The 17479-nt window shown below is 48.0% G+C and overlaps 1 protein-coding gene across 8 annotated transcripts in view; it reads left to right on the forward strand.

Annotated features, from left to right (window-relative positions):
• Positions 1–17479, forward strand: part of RIPOR2 (RHO family interacting cell polarization regulator 2) — a 229617-nt gene that overhangs the window by 210358 nt on the left and 1780 nt on the right. For 4 of the 8 annotated variants that reach the window (XM_078446582.2, XM_060614652.3, XM_060614655.3 and 1 more), the window contains exons 17-21: positions 298–459; positions 1470–1628; positions 3902–4104; positions 8457–8540; positions 12670–12760. In XM_078446582.2, the coding sequence (XP_078302708.1) occupies positions 298–459; positions 1470–1628; positions 3902–4104; positions 8457–8540; positions 12670–12760 (699 nt within the window). Of the gene's footprint in view, positions 1–297; positions 460–1469; positions 1629–3901; positions 4105–8456; positions 8541–10745; positions 10939–11155; positions 11385–12669; positions 12761–17479 lie in introns of those variants that run through there. The other 4 variants (XM_060614651.3, XM_060614654.3, XM_060614650.3 and 1 more) reach the window with 4 other exon arrangements.

Raw genomic sequence — 17479 nt, forward strand, 5'->3', positions numbered from 1 at the left:
AGGTTACGATCTCACAGTTCATGGGTTCGAGCCCCGCATCAGGCTCTCTGTTGTCAACACACAGCCTGCTTTGGATCCTCTGTCCCCACCTCTCTCTCTGCCCCTCCACCGCTCTCTCTCTCTCTTTCTCTCAAATTAAAAAAAAAAAAAAAAAAAAAATTTAAAAAAACTTTTAAAAACCACCATCTTTAAAAAGGGGGGGGGCAGTGATGCCTGCCCCACCCCCACACAGGCGCATCTCTTCATCTGCTTCGTTCCAACTGTGTGTTGGGGGTGGGGGCTGCTCTTCTTTTCCAGCCATCCCAGAATTTCACAAAAAGCTGTCTTTGCTGTCATTCTGGACGAGGTGCTGCAGCCCGGTGGGGGTCTACCACAGCTCGGCTGACAGAGTGATGAAGCAGCTGGAAGCCAGCTTTGCCAGAACCGTCAACAGAGAATATCCAGGACTCGCAGACCCAGGTACAGGGCAGGGGCGGGGAGGAAGGGGTCCGCCGTTTGGTTTGAGAGCGAGCACTGGCGGGCTGCCCCTCACCGCTTCCCCAGCAGCTAGCCCTGGAGAAAAGGCTGACTCTCCGGAGAAGACGTCATCTGTCCATCATCTACTCTAAGAAAAGAAAGAGCACGAACGCGTTCCAACTCAGAATCTCAGCGGTGACTTTTAAAAGCACTGTGCGTCCGTGTTGCTGTGTAGGTGGCTGTATATGTTTTTCATTAAAATGTTACCAACAGGAGCGTGTCCCATGGTGGAACCACTTGGGAAACAGTTTGGCAATTTCTACTAAAGCTAAATATACCTACCCTATGATCCAGCCATTCTGCTCCTAAATATGTCAAGGGAGATAGATGCTTATAGTCACAAAAAAGGTTCATAGCACCTTTCTTCACAAGAACTGAAAATCAGAAACAACTCAAATGCCCACCAACAAGAAAATAAATGTGTTGTGTATGTGTGTGTGTATAATGTGTATGTATATAATATTGTATATATGTATATATTGTGTATTTATAGCATCAGTCATTCAATAGGCTATCACACAGCAATTTTTAAGAAGAATAAACTGGAAGCAACAATGTAGGTGAATCCCACAAATATTTTATTGAGTAAAAGGAACCAGATACAAACAGCATATACTGTATAATCCCATTTATATGATGTTCAAGAACAGGTAAAGCTGAGTCCTAGTGATAGAAGTCAGATTGTCAGTTACCTGTGGTGGGGGTGGGGGGATCTACAGACTGAGAATGGGGGCATGAGTCAACCAGGTGGGGTGCCAGCAGTGTTCTGTTCTTGACCCAATGCAGTTACACAGGTATGTATACGTACGTCCAGTAATCGTCCAGCTATTCACTGAGGACTAGCTCGTCTCGCGTACTGTGCTCTGCCGTACCCCACGGTACAAAGACAGACAGGTGGACGAATGAGTGCTCGTGGCACTTCAAAGCCTCTTTGTGTTTCTCCTTCCAAACAGTATTTCGAACCCTGGTGTCCCAAATCCTGGACCAGGCTGAGCCTCTGCTCCCCTCCAGCCTCTCTTCGGAGGTCATCACCGTTTTCCAGTATTACGGTTACTTCACCAGCCACGGTGTGAGCGACCTAGAGAGCTACTTGAACCAGCTGGCCAAGCAAGGTGGGACGTGTTCTTTCGTGGCACCGTGTGGTGGCTCCATGTGGAGTGAGCTCTGGTCTTTTCAGTCATAGTTTTTAGGGCTGGTAACCATTTCTTCCCCCAAGTCAACAGCTGGGATGAGATCAGCCTTTTCAACGACTTCTGGACCCCTAACAGTAGTGAGCCTCTTGGCAATGAACCAGGGGTGTACCGAGAGCATCCTGATCACCCAGCAAGGATACGACATTGACCAGAAGCTGATTTAATGATGTAATTTCTTCACGAATGTATTTGCCGTTTGTGGGATCGAGCCTACAGGCAGTACTGTGTTACGTTGCCCTTTTTGGAGGCACTTTCATAACAGTCCGCAATGGGATTCACGAGAAGGCAGATGGGGCGACATGTTGGTCAGGAAAGGAGATGGAAAACCACGTCTCGGGCTGTGTCTCCGGGGAGGGTGCAGAACGGGCACCAGCACAGCGGGGTGGCCTGAAGTTCACGATTGCCTTGCTTCTCGCGTGGTGTCACATGCCGAAAATAAAATAAGCAGCTGAAATGAGAGGAAACCTCTTTGGGGGCGGAGCCAGGCGCGAGGGGCTGGGTCCTGGCTCCCCAGTCTGTGCTCTGTAAATCCACCCAGACTTCACCGCTGCCGGTGAAAGGGGGTGGGATTGCAGCGTGTTCTTTAGGAGTAGACGGGTTGGCTCAGCACCAGACTTAGCCCTTCCCTCCAGAACGCTGAACCCTGCACTGACAGGTCCGTCACAGAGCTCACATCCCAGTGAGGAGACGCACTTTCTCCCCCCGACCCGGTGCCTAAGCCAGCCCGAACACAGGAGAGTCTACGTAGCCCTCATGATGAGTAGATGCTGGTCCAGAGTTCTAGAAGGAGAACCGAGGCGGGAGACCACAGGATCTCACTTGAGGATAGTCTTCCTATCTTCTCTAAGTTTGTCACTGTCTCTAAAGCAGTTTTCTGAGTAAATTTCTCTACTGTTCAAATGACATCAGTAGCAGCTGACATCCCTGAGCCTCCCCCCGACGGTCCCGGGGGAAGGCGTACCTACTTACCAGTAGGAGTGGAGGAGGACCGTGGAGAAACCCTAACCCTGTACATGTCTTTTTTGTTTTCTTCTTCCTTTAAATAAGAAAAAGGCCCTCATTATTTAAAAAAAAAAAAAGAGACTAGAAAACAAAAAAGTACACCTAAAAATATTCAAATCACCTACTATCTTACTTTTAAAATTTAATGTATTTTTAGTTGGATATGCATGGATTTGACATTTCAAAGCTGTGATGACCTATTATAAAGCATTCAGTCCTAGCTTTTATTTGGTATTATATCCCATGTTATCCTTTGAAAGTTTTTTCAGTTTTGGAGTATCCCTGCATTTGGGTGCATGCGAATATAGTTGATGATTGTTGAACAGTTAGGTTGTTTTCCATGATTTGTTTGTTCCATTGTTATACATAATACTGTCTCGAGACCTTATGCTGTGGCATTTATTTTAAAAGCAGTGAAATGACCACAACATCCCCAGCAGCAGAAACAGGAAATTAAAGCCAAAAAAAAAAAAAAAAATCTCAAAAATTCACTAATGTGTCCATTGAATAGTGGATGCTGTCTACTGATGGATCGTGAATTTTAGGTTATCGTTTCCCATCTGTACTGACCAGATACACTCTTATCCTAATGTTTCGGTGACAGATGCCTGCACCGGGTACTTTATGAGGGATCAGAATACATTCCTTGGTCATGGAACATCATCAGTTTGTCCAAATGGGACTCAGAATTTTATTTTTTATCGTATCATCTCCATATTCCAGCCAACCAGCTGGATTTCTCCATCGGGGCCCAGGTGCCCGAGTGCAGACAGAGAGAACATCAAGCTGGGGTCACTCGGGGCCAGGGGATTGCCAGACGGGTATGGCTAAAAGATCGGCAACAGAGTTGGCTCTCATTGGGAAGATTTTATTTGTAGTAAACTACAAGTTTACTTGTAGTTCCTTCGCTGTATATTTTTACATTTGACTATTTAATTCATCTGGAAGTTATTTTAGTGGCTGTACAAGATGGAGATCTGCCTTCACTACTCCCTATTAAGGTTTGCCATTTGCCATAATAGAGTTACTAGAATCATGCCCTTTTCTCACTAACTGAAAACATCACCTTCATCATATGCTGACTTTGCGTACGTGGGTTTGTTATTACACGTATACTTGAGTCGTATAAAAAAAGTGAGTGTGTTACCTTACAATCGGAAAGTGAACTCTGCTTTCTTTTCACTTGCTAGTTTCCTTGATTCAGACCCTGCAGTCGCTGAGAGATGAGAAACTGCTCCAGGCCATGAGTGACCTTGCACCGGGCAGCCTCTCGGCCCAGCAGGAAGTACTCGGGACCCTGGCTGTGCTGCTGACTGGAGATGACCAGGAAGCCCGTGAGGCTGTGATGCTGTACTTGACCGCAGCCTCCAGAAACCAGCACTTCAGGGAAAAGGTAAAGCCCCAAACCACGGACATCAAGCCAGAAGCTTCTTTAATTTTCTATCATTTACTATTAATGTTTTGCAATGTTTCTTATAAAAAAATAACTTTCTTCTGCCTATTAATAATACATACCCTGTAACACAATTTAAACTACAAAATATACTGTAAATATTTTAGTGCCCATAAGTCCAGCCCCCAGAGAAAACTGTTAGGGATTTGGTGTACATTCCTTCTAATGTTCTTCTACGCATATGCTAACGTCTATAATTATTTTTTTCTTTTTTGTTAATATTTATTTATTTTTGAGAGAGAGACAGAGTGCGAGCAGGGGAGGGGCAGAGAGAGAGGGAGACACAGAATCCGAAACAGGCTCCAGACTCCGAGCTGTCAGCACAGAGCCCCACGCGGGGCTCAAACTCACGGAGTGCAAGATCATGACCTCAGCCAAAGTGGGACGCTTAACCGACTGAGCCACCCAGGCGCCCCTATAATTATTTTTTTTCTTAAATGAGATCACACTGTTCTGTTGCATAACTGAGTTTTTAAATGTAATAGATCATGGTTATTTCCCTTGTTAGAACATGTTGATCTACTTCATTCTATTTGAGGGGTGAATGTGCATCTCAGGGTATGGATACTCTATAATTTATTTTCTTGTTCCGTACTGATGGGCCTTTGTGGAGATCCCAACTCTGAAAAATATCATGATGAGCATACAGGCACACACAGTTTGTGGCTTGGCATCGGTCATCAAACCATTGAGTCAAAGAACAAGAATATTTTTAATTTCGAAAGCCATCACTCCTTTTTGCCAGGGGAGAGGAGGTTGACCCCTCCGTGGCTTTAATTCAGTACCAGCCGGGTGTAACAGGCATTGGCAATTCAAGCACGCAGGGGCCCCGTACAGACAGCGGCTCGGTCCCCTTTATAATCTGAACAGTTGTTCTAAAAATCAGCTCATGCCCACCCTCAGATCAGCTCAGTAAAATCAAAGTTGGCCCCTTCTTGTCCTGGGAAAGGTCAAATGTTGACAGCTGAGAAGAGCTTAACTTCTCTGAGGTGTCAGCTAAGCTGGGGAATGGTGGGATGTTTGTGTCTCCACAAGACCTTCCATTCTAAGGTCATCTGGGCCCAAGAGCAGGGACTTCATGTTCTTCTTTCCTACAAAGCTCCAGTCTTTTACTGGGATTTGCTCAACAGGCTGTTCTATGGGCCAATCATCCTCACTCTACTGAAGAGAGAGGAGGAAAATTAAAGGCGTGTGACCGCTGCTGGTAGCAGCCTATACAGACACAGTCTTCTGTGCGTGGGATCATGGTGCCCTTTGGTCGTGACAAGTGCCCTTTGGTCATGACAAGGACCCATGGTCTAGCGTCTCCTTAGATAAAGGCAGCCTGGGGCACCTGGGTGTCTCAGTCGGTTGGGCATCCAACTCTTGATTTCGGCTCAGGTCATGATCTCACGGTCCATAGGATGGAGCCCCCCATCAGACTCTGTGCTAACGGCGTGGACCCTGTGTGGGATTCTCTCCTCCTCTCTCTGCCCCTCCCCCACTTGCTCTCTCAGTTTTACAATAAATAGATAAACATTGAAAATTAAAAAACAACACAGAAAACAGTAGCAACCACAGCAGTTACAACACAGCCCTTCTTTGGCTCTTCTGTATGCGCCTTCTACTTTTAGGGCACATGCCACTGGCCACATGCTCTCTCTTTATTCCAGTTCAGCTCTCATTGTTATGCCCTTGGATTCGTTTTCCACGAAAGAGTGTCCCCTTGCAGATGGCTTAGACGACACACTAGTTAAGAAGCTAGAAACTTAGGTACCACCTAGAAATGTTGGACCCACCGTGCCCAAACCTTGAGTTCTTTCCATTTTTTCTTGTATGAAATAGCAAACGTTGGCACATTAATTCTGTACTCACATGTGAAGGGCTAAAGCAAATATAAAAATACCTAGGTGAGAGCTGGTGTTTCTATAAATCTTGAACCTTTGAAAACCCGTAGCTACTGAAACTAAAAGTTGTAGGTTGGTTCACTTTTGATGCTTTTTGCTCCCCCACCCCAAACAAGTAGAAGATGTCCATCCTTTCTAGTTGTACCGTTGTGTTGGGATGTTGTTTCTCCAATCATCTGGGACTTGCCAGAGGAGATGCTCGCTGTCCTGTTCAGTGTCAGGGACTTCTTGCTTAACAGCACAGCTTCTCTTGGCTTCTTAGAACTCCTACCAATTGTGGGGCACCTGGGTGGCTCAGTCGGTTAAACGTCCGACTTCAGTTCCGGTCACGATCTCACGGTTTGTGGGTTTGAGCCCCACGTCGGGCTCTGCGCTGACAGCTCGGAGCCTGGAGCCTGCTTTGGATTCTGTGTCTCCCTTTCTCTCTGCCCCTCCCCTGCTTGTGCTCTCTCTCTCTCTCTCTCTCTCTCTCTCTCTCTCTCATAAATAAATATTAAAAAAAATAACTCTTATCGATCCAAATGTCACAGCAGCCACCTCTTCTTGGGCCACTGCTCAAACCCAAGTGAGCAAGATGCTGCTTACGTGTCCTGTGAGATGGTATATCTCTGCAAGGCACAGAGAAGTGCCACATGCTTTCTCAGGCCGGGGAACAGCGCCCAGTTCCCACTCAAGCCAGCAGAGTTACGGGCTTCATGCTCACAGGGACAGTGTGGTCCAGAAGTCCCATCTACAGATCCTGTTTCTGGGGCACCTGGGTGGCTCAGCTGGTTAAGCGTTCGACTCTTGGCTTGCGCTCAGGTCATGATCTCACGGTTCATGGATCGAGCCCCACGTTAGGCTCTGTGCTGGTGGTACAGAGCCTGCTTAGGATTCTCTCTCTCTCTCTCTCTCTCTCTCTCCCTCCCCCTGTCTCTCCTCCTCCCCCGCTCATATAGGCACACTCTCTCTCAAAATAAATAGATAAATAAACATTCAAAAAACAAAACAGGGGCACCTCGGTGGCTCAGTCGGCTGAGCATCCGACTTTGGCTCAGGTCATGATCTCACGGTTTGTGGGTTCAAGCCCCGCGTCACGCTCTGTGCTGACAGCTCAGAGCCTGGAACCTGTTTCGGATTCTGTGTCTCCCTCTCTCTGACCCTCCCCTGTTCATGCTCTGTCTCTCTCTGTCTCAAAAATAAATAAACATTAAAAAAAATTTAAGGGTGGGGCTGTTGTCCAGCACTGAGAAAGTAGGCTGTGTCTCATCACAACTGGGAGGGACCACCACAGTGCTAGGTGCCATCCCATGAGCAAACACATCAGCAGGTGTTTGGTTACACTTTCAAGCTCTTTCATCCAGGCACGATGGTGGCACCAGAGTTGATGGGTGCTCACTCAGCGCAGGGTATCATTCTAGATGCTGTAAGAAATCAAATAAGATTAAAAAACAAAAAAAAAAAAACAAGATCTTCATCTTTTAGGGAGCTTCAACAGAAATGGAGTCACTGTTGTATCTCCTATAAACAAATACATGAATACGCAGATGTATATAAGAATAACAGTAACACTACAGCTCTATTTATCGAGGCCTTACTTCATGCTAAGACCGGATTTCAGTCCTTGACATGTGTCACCATGTGGAAGAATCAGAAAGGCCTGTGAGTGGCTTTTGATTCTACTCACTTTGCAGATTGACAGACTACGGCACAGGAAGTTAAGTAAAAGGCCAGAAGCACGCGTGAGCAAGTTGAGAGAGTAGAAATAGATATAAACACAGGCGTACATATGTGTACATACGTAACGATAATTAGGTCAACGTAAGTCATAGGAAATCAGAAAGATAGTAGAGAAACGGTCACATAGTGGTTGGTGACGCAGGGCCTGGGTCTTAAGCCAGCTTAAAAGATAATTGGGCGGGGGGGCAGCGCCTGGGTGGCTCAGTCTGTTAAGCGTCCAACTCTTAATTTTGGCTGAAATCTAACCCGTCCTTCCCGGTCCAGGTCGAGTATCATTTTCATGCACCGTGTCCTGGCACTTTGGAAGGTGGCTTTCTTCCACGCGATTCACTTAGCGTCTCGCAGCTTCTGTGGAGACACATTCCTTCCCTACAGACCCTTCTGCAATCTCAGCACTTGCGCTAGACCTCAGGGGCTCTTGAATGCTGGAAACGTAACTTTGGACCTTCCAGCTTCATAGTCCACAGAGTCTGTGACCTGATAGAGTAATGGATTGAATTCAGAGACAGTTCTTTTAGTAAACATGAATTGTTATGGATTTTTTTTCTTTTTTTTTTTTTTTTTGTGCTCTGAAGGTCATATGAAATGTCTCATTTTATCTATAGTTTAGGTCCGGGAGTAAAAGTGATGCCTCTGAAACTGCAAACACATCAAAATGTCCTCACGAGGTCCCTCCCTCTCTTCCAGGCCTTGCTGTATTACTGTGAGGCACTGACAAAGGCAAACCCCCAGCTCCAGAAGGCAGCCTGCCTGGCCCTGAAAAGCTTGCAGGTAAGATCCAGTCTCTGAGGCCCCGCCAGTTCAGCTCTGAGCAAGTCTAGGCCAAGTGCACCCAACAGCTTTCTTCCCATACTTGGGGGCACCTGTCTTACCTCCTTCACGGTGGGAACTGTGTATTCATTTGGGGGTCTTTTCTTAAAACTTTATTTTAATGCTTATTTATTTCTGAGAGAGAAACAGAGAGTAAGCGGGGGAGGGGCAGAGAGCAAGGGAGACACAGAATCCGAAGCGGGTTCCAGGCTCTGAGCTGTCACCACAGGGCCCGATGCGGGGCTCGAACCTACGAAGGGAACCAACTACAAGATCATGACCTGAGCCAAGGTCAGATGCTTAATCGATTGAGCCACCCAAGCACCCTGGGGGTCTTTTCTTTAAATAGTAGCTAAATGTGACTTTGTTTCGTTAGGGTTGATCATTTTCCAAATGAAATAATTATGTGTTTCAGCAGTCCACAGCCCAGAAATGGATAGCTTATCCCAAAAAAAGAGTTGATAGGATGATTTCACCAATTTTTCTTGTGTACAAGAAAGAACAGGGACAAATAAAATTTGTAAGGAAATACTGAAATTCAATGTGCCGATAAATTCCCAGATGCTTCCTCATGATCTATCTGCTTTAATAAGCAGCTCACCCTTCCTTTTTTTTTTAATTTTTTTTATGTTCATTCTTTTTTTTTTTTTTTTTTTTTTTTTTTAATTTATTTTTGGGACAGAGAGAGACATAGCATGAACGGGGGAGGGGCAGAGAGAGAGGGAGACACAGAATCGGAAACAGGCTCCAGGCTCCGAGCCATCAGCCCAGAGCCTGACGCGGGGCTCGAACTCACGGACCGCGAGATCGTGACCTGGCTGAAGTCGGACGCTTAACCGACTGCGCCACCCAGGCGCCCCTATGTTCATTCATTTTTGAGAGACAGAGAGCAAATGGGGGAGGGGCAGAGAGAGACACAGAGGATCTGAAGCAGGCTCCTCGTTAAGAGTGGAGAGCCCAATGGGGATTCGAACCCACAAACCCCAAGACCACAACCCAAGCTGAAGTTGGACATCCAACTGACTGAGCCACCCAGGCACCCCAGCAGCAGCTCACCCATTTTAAGTGTGTCAGGGGGACATGTCACTGAGCAGTGACAGGGCTAAAATGTAAATGAAACAAAGGCTGAGAATTCCCAACATTAGAGACTTTGCCTTTCAGGGTGCCCAGCTGGCTCAGTCAGAGGGGTATGCAACTTGGAGTCATGAGTTTGAGCCCCAGGTTGACCGTAGAGATTACTTAAGGAAATTAAAAGGAAGGAAGGAAGGAAGGAAGGAAGGAAGGAAGGAAGGAAGGAGAAAGAAAGAAAGAAAGAAAGAAAGAAAGAAAGAAAGAGAAAGAAAGAAAGAAAGAAAGAAAGAAAGAAAGAAAGAAAGAAAGAAAGAAAGAGAAAGAAAAGAAAGGAAATGGAAGGAAAGGAGGAAGAGAGGAAGAAAGAAAGAAAGAAAGAAAGAAAGAAAGAAAGAAAGAAAGAAAGAGAAAGAAAAGAAAGGAGATGGAAGGAAAGGAGGAAGAGAGGAAGAAAGAAAGAAAGAAAGAGAAAGAAAGAAAAGAAAGGAAATGGAAGGAAAGGAGGAAGAGAGGAAAAGAAAGAAAGAAAGAAAGAAAGAAAGAAAGGAAATGGAAGGAAAGGAGGGAGAAAGAAAGAAAGAAAGAAAAGAAAGTTTGCCTTTCAGTAGGAAAGATTTAATGTTCAACCTACCTTAAATCATCAAAAATAAGACTAGTCACTTTTCAGAAAAAGATAAAGTCACACCTTCAAACTTGCTAAAATCTTGGATGGCCGCATGGGACAAGGAGCAGGACCTGTAGCTGGATGGGCATGAAGAGAGGGGTTAATACTCTCAAAAGAAGTCTCATGACCTGTGCAGAAAAACAGCTCTGGGAAATATAGCCTTCCTTGTCACGTGCTGAAAAATACCTTATGTGGCCAAGAGAGCCCACAGTGACTGCTGTTTATTTGAGTGGCCTCCTGGTGCCCGTGACATCTCAGAGACGATGGCTGTGACACAGAGCTAATGGAAACAAAGTCACCAGGGTACAGTGAACTGTGTCCGCTTCTGTGGATTTGCACAGTGTGAACGTGACAGTAAAAGCAACAGTTTTAACTCCAGCAGATCTCAAGTCTGAGAGCCCTGATTCCTCCACTGTTCTCTTTTCTTCCAGAAAATATGATCCTTTGTGCTGGACAAAACACCTCTTTTTAAACCATCCCCAGCCTCCCAACTCCTGAAAGGGGCTCTGGGCAGCATGGTGTGAAAAACAGTGTGGACACAGGGGTTTCATCCACCCAAACCAATCAACTCTAGCTAACCTGTCAGGGAAAACATCATCATCATCATTAACATTATTATCATTATTTTATTTTTATCGTTACTATTATTAGTAGTACTTAGTTAATGGTAGCAAGCAGACAGCCACATTTTTCTGTTACCAAACTGGACCCAAATAAGGGATCGAGATCCTCAAACCAAGAGGCCCTCGAAGTTCGGGCCCCTCATCTGTTTCTCTGGGCTAAGAGCCTGTGGTCTGCCCGTGCTGCTCACTGCCACTGACACCTCTGTCACCGGCACCAGGGCTCTCTGCGCCTGGCTTCCTTCCAGAAGGAGAATCGCCATCTCGCAATCTGGTCCCTCAGCTCGTCAGAACCTCAGCGGAAGCATCTGGGTCTGGCCGCAGGCGTGCCCCACGCCGTGGTGTCCGTGGAAACGCGGTCCTAGGCCCTCCTCTGCCTGCACGCGTCCTCTCCCGGGGGTGTCTGTCATCTTCCCCAGGCCAATGACGCCCCCCGCCCCGGTTTCCAGGCTGGCTGCGGGGCGTCCCTGCTGGGAAGTCACCTCCGACCGGCACCCAGCTCGCCCACCTCAGTGGGGGGTGCAGCTCGTCCGTGCCCCTCCCCCACCTCATCCTCACCCCCGACGGCGCCGCCCCGCGGACCCCACCGCCCGGCAGCCCGCTCTGCCCACCCCGATTGGAGCCGCCTTCCGTGCGCGCTTTCTGCGGCGGCGAGGCTGCTCTCACTACAGCACGAGTCCCGGGCCCCGGGTAGCTCCGTGGGTCAAGGGTGAGACTCGTGATCTCAGCTCCGGTCGTGATCTCACGGTTCGTGAGTTCAAACCCCACATCGGGCTCCGCGCTGACGGCGCGGAGCCCGCTTGGGATTCTCGCTCTCTCTCTCTCTACCCCTCCCCTGCTCGCTCTCTAGCTCTCTCAAAATCAATAAATAAAAGCAAAACAAAACACCCCACAAATCCCGCTTCTAAAGCTCTTATGTGGCTCTCCACCATGCTAAGGATGAAGTTCAAAGCACTTAATGTGGCTGGTAAGGCCCCTCCTTGATTGGGGTCCTGGTAGGAGGTGCTCCCCTCGCCTGGAATGTATTTCCTGCCCCACACCGCCCAACACATGCACACGTGCACGCACGTACACACACACACACACACACACACACACACACACACACACACACCTACCACTTGCCCGAATGTGGCTAATTGCCCTAAGACACCGCTTCCTCTGTGAAGACTCTCCAGGTCAGACCAGATGACGTTTCCCAGCTCTGTTCTGCCCGAGCACCGTGTCCCCGCCTGTCATTGTCCCACCGTCTGTCTTTCCGCCGGACCGGAAACCCTGGGGGGTCAGGACCGAGCCCCGCTCGCTGCCTGGCCGACTGCCCGGTCCCTGGGGCGCTGATACGTGTGGGATGGACAGACACGAGGGTTCCGACCACCTGCTCTGGCTGTCCTCCCGTTGCGCACACAAGCCAAACACAGAGTCCTTAGCTGAGCACTGGGTTGGAACCAGTGAGGCGCGTGGGAAAGAGCTCGGGGAAGGGGATCCTGTTCTGGAAGGAGAGGCTGGCCACTCCGCTTCCAAACTCGCGTTGTTGGAGCTCCTGCGGGTGCGCGGCCCAGGCGCCATCCCGGGAGACGAATCCGGTGCATCTTGGAGGGACGGCGCGGAATGTGTTCCTTTAAAAGAGCCCCTAAGGAACCGGACGCTCAGCGGGCCCAGGGAACCCTGGGCAAGACAGTACCGCCCCTGTGGCCCCGCCGTGGGTGTCGCAGCACTAACGGCTCTCTCCTCGCAGGCCACCGAAAGCATTAAGATGCTGGTGACTTTGTGTCAGTGCGACACCGAGGAAATCAGAAACGTGGCCTCGGAGACCCTCTTGTCTCTCGGTGAGTTTCGCTTACACGTTGTTTCCTTCTGGTGCTCTCCAAGGGAGCTGGGCCCAGAAGGTTCGTGGGGGCCGTGGGAGCACCTTCCCCCCCGGGGGCCCTGCTCACACTCATGCTTACACATGGGACGTCACACACATGGGACATCACACTCGCACAGGGGACGTCACACGCGTGCTCGCATGGCATACGTCACTCACAGGGGAGGTCACACTCACACAAGGTACATCGCGCACTTGCACAGGGCACGTTACACACACACAAGGTAGGTCACAATCACACACACACACTATGAGGAACTGGTGGCTTCCCATCTCCCTCCAATGCCCGGTTCTCACCGCCTAGAGCTGGGGGAGGGCCGCTCTCGGGAGCCCCGCCAGGCCGATCAGCCTGCGCTGTTTGGAGGCCAGGACGTAGACTCGAACCCAAAGCAGAGGCAGTAGTCAGGGATCCAGGGGGGGCTGGCGAGCTTGGGCTGGGACTCCGGGGGCCGCGGTTGGCTGAGGCGGCAGGCACAGCGGGCACACTAGTCCCCTCCTCACCCTGCCTCGCAGGTTAGCCTCTGGTTGCCCCGCTGACCTGTGCCCAGCTGAGTCCTGACACCGGAGAAAAGAAGTGTGGTTCTTGAATGCTGGAATAGCCAGATAAACCCCCCTCCCCACTTCACCTTGTAAAGGCACCTGCCTACCAGGTTTCACGCCTTTGTTCTTTCAGGGGAGTGCAGGGGGCAGAGAGAGGCTGTTCTAACCTGCATAAAAGATAGAGACAGTTGTTATTTTACTACTGCAACCGCTCTTAATGTGCAAAAACTATGCTTCTAAAAGTCCTCAAATATAATCCGGCTAATAATACTAGTTGGAAAGAAGCCACCCTGGTTTGGCTATAGTCGCATAATAACGTAAGGCAGAACCTCGTGGCATTTATAATCACCGTGCAAATCACATTCGTTGTTGTAGGTGTTCTTTCTTACAGTTACTGGTTTAATGACACTTCCTTCTGCTAACGAATACATCATTTGATCCACAGAAATCCAAGCCAGCACATGTTTGTTTGAAGGATAAAACAGTTATTCCTTGAGTCACCCGGGTGGCTCAGTCAGTTAAGCATCCCACTTCAGCTCAGGTCACGATCTCAGGTTCTTGAGTTCGAGCCCCACGTGGGGCTCTGTGCTGACAGCTCAGAGCCTGGAGCCTGCTTCGAGTTCTGTGTCTCCTCCTCTCTCTGCCCCTCCCTTGCTCATGCTCTGTCTCTGTCTCTCAATAATAAACGTTAAAAAAATTTTAAAACAAATTTGGGTGAGGGGGCACCTGGGTGGCTCAGCTGGCTGAGCCTCCGACTTTGGCTCAGGTCATGATCTCGCGGTTCGTGGGTTTGAGCCCCGTGTCGGGCTCTGTGCTGACAGCTCAGAGCCTGGAGCCTGCTTCAGATTCTGTGTCTCCCTCTCTCTCTCTGCCCCTCCCCTCCCCTTTTCTCTCTCTCAAAAATAAAATTAAAAACATAAAAAAATTTTTTTTAAAAAACAGTGATTCCTTATGGCTGCTTTAGGCATACAACTTTAATTCCCTAAACACATGCCCAGGGTATTATTAGTTTGAACCTCTTTTATCCCATAGTGTTCTGGGCTAACACTGAAGGCAAGCCAAGTGTTTGCACAGCTCAGCGACACTTCCTTATCCAGTGTGACCCAGAGAAGCCTGTCCCCGCCAGATGTGCCCCAGGAGTCACTTCAGTGGCACAAACAGCATCTCCAGGAACGATGGTCACACCTGCTTCACCTGCAGGGCTCCCCCGGCCCCCATGCCCCCCTCATACCACCAGCTCACGTTCCCAACACTAGTTGGCACTTTGGAATCACTAAGGAGGCTCTCAAATACACTCATGCCCGGGGTTCTACTCCCGAAGGTTCTGATTTCAGTGGGCTGGGGTGTGCCTGGGTGCTGGGACGGTTCAAAGCCCCCCAGGTGATTCTAAGATGTAACCGATGCTTGAACCCGATGTTATGAATCTCCTTTGACCTTAATACACAAACACTGGTGTGTTTTTAACTCACCCAGATGACCGAGTTGGTAATTGTGTCTGGTAGGTCCCCCTGTGATTTGGGGGCCGGTCTCTTTGTCCTAGACGGCTGCTGTGGAATTAGTGGCTTCTGTAAGTGAGGAACTGAAGGTTAACTGTATTTAATTTTGAGTCATTACTGTTCACATGTAAATCGCCACCTGAGGCCGCTGCCCACTGCTGTCTGCGTAGCTGTGGCCACCTACCCGTCCGGCTGGGCCTCAGACCAGTTGAAAGCACACTGCCCCATGTGCCAAAGCTCAGGCCCTTTCTCCTCCAACACCTGCCTGCTTCCCAGGGCTGTTGACAGACCAGAGGAGGGGCCAACACAGATCAACGCCCACGGAAAACAACGTTAGAGTAAGAGGCCCCGGCATCCCAGCTCTGGTTGTGTCTCTGCAGTGATGCGGGGTTACACCCGTAGAGGATTCGCTCTGTGCCGGGCACTGTTTTGAGGGACCTGCATGAGTTAGCACATTTAATCTTCCGAAGGACTCCACGAGGGAGAAGGGCAGTTAGTCCCATTTTGCAGAAGGGCCCATTGAGGCATAACTCACTTATGGGCACCCAGACCCGGTAGGGCACCGCGATGGAATCCTGACCCACCTACACTCTGCGGGACTCTGGGGAAGGACTGCACACCTCTAAATTGGGATACAGCCATGCACACGCTAGGAACGGGCCGGGTATTCACTGGGTTCTAAATAGCGTTAGTTACCCAAGCCATTCAGGCTGTGTGCCATGGTATGAATGTGCCTAATTCTGTCTCTCTCTACCCCCCGGCCCCGCCCCGCCCCGCCCCGCCCCGCTGTCATCACCTGGAAAGGTGCTGTGTTTAATGTTTTATATGTCAGGGTTTTGTGCAAATATTTTGTCTCAAAAAAGGATTCCACTCCAAAGCAATAAAAAAGTAAAAATTACTGAATTAGGGGAAAAAATAGCATTTGCCTCAGAAAAGTCAACAAGGCATGACAAAACAATCTGCAGAAATCTCTAAAATTTGGTGGCCTTTGTCTAGAGGAGTTCGCTAAGTTCTTATAAGTGCAGGTGACTCCCTCCTTTGGTATGTGATGTATTACCGAAAAAATTAAATATACCCCTCTAAAAGACAAACTTTAGTTGATCGAGAGGCTTCTGTTTCCAGAGACTACGATATATTATAAAATCCACCATTACACTGCTTTTCAAAAACTCACTGACATCAATGTATTTCTAGCGTTTCATGAATCTTTTTTTACTTTTTTTGTTAATGAACTTCTTTTTTATTTTTAATGTTTATTATTTTTGAGAGAGAGACAGAATGTGAGCTGGGGAGGGGCAGAGAGAGGGAGACACAGAATCTAAAGCAGGCTCCAGGCTCTGAGCTGTCAGCACAGAGCCCGACACGGGGCTCAAACCCATGAACTGTGAGATCATGACCTGAGCCCAAGTGGGAAGCTTAACCGACTGAGCCACCCAGGTGTCCCTCTTAATGAACTTCTGATTGACCACAACTCATTATTCCCAGCTTTGTCTCTCTTGTATTAAATACGTGAAAACCTGCTTCTTATCACTACTTCTCTGTGATTGTTTTCCCCGTTTCCTAATCATTGTTTTAAATAGGAAAAAATAGAATGGAATGTTCAGATAACTTGCAAATACCTGTTGGCTGTTCGAGATGGTTCTACTGGCAGACGTGACCTAGTTACTAGCTGGTAGATGGCATCACCACATGTGTCCAAGGCCAAGGGTAATTTTTTTTAGCTAGAGTTTTTTAGCTAAAGTCTAGCTAAATTTGACTTTTATAAAAGACCCTTTAGATATGTCAATGTATAATGTAAAAAAGTAAAAGCTATATCAAAGTTCAATGCCTTGAAGTCAAGGACCAGCCATTCTGAAATCTCTAACACACTTATAATCCATATGGTTTCTCAGGAAGAAATCTATGTGTGAAATTATTGCCATTAAATGCCCCTAGGAGTTCAACTGTTCCACACCCTGACATTATTTTAGTCTCTGGCATTAACTCAAAAGTACTTGGTTGTTCTACAAAGGAAAAAAGAGACAAACCAAAAAGCCGACTCTTAACTACAGAGAACACACTGATGGTTACCAGAGGGGAGGTGGATGGGGGATGGGTGAAATAGGTGAGGGAGATTAAGAGTACACTTATCTTGATGAGCACTGGGTAATGTATAGAATTGTTGGATCATTGTATTGTACATCCGAAACTGAAACATACAACACTGTATGTTCACTACACTGGAATTCTTTTCTTTAATCTTTATTTATTTTTGAGAGAGAGACAGAGCACGAGCGGGGAAGGGGCAGAGAGAGGGAGACACAGAATCCGAAGCAGGCTCCAGGCTCCGAGCTGTCAGCACAGAGCCCGACGCGGGGCTCGAACCCACAAACTGTGAGATCATGACCTGAGCCGAAGTGGGACGCCCGACCCACTGAGCCACCCAGGCGCCCCTGGATTTTTTTTTTTTTTTTTTTTTTTGAGTATAAAAAAAAAAGTTCTTGGCTCTTCTAAACAGTACCTAGGAAACCACATAATTAAGAATTACAGAAGATGACTTTCCTTACTAAAGTTAACATTAGCAAATATAGCAATCCATTCCCAAACAACTGGTTTCAATTCATTATCCTGAGTGATGAATGAGAAGGTTAAACTGGTGTTTA

This window comes from Panthera onca, chromosome B2 (genome assembly GCF_046562875.1).
Source record: "Panthera onca isolate mPanOnc1 chromosome B2, mPanOnc1 haplotype 2, whole genome shotgun sequence".
In the NCBI taxonomy this organism is placed as follows: domain Eukaryota; kingdom Metazoa; phylum Chordata; class Mammalia; order Carnivora; family Felidae; genus Panthera; species Panthera onca.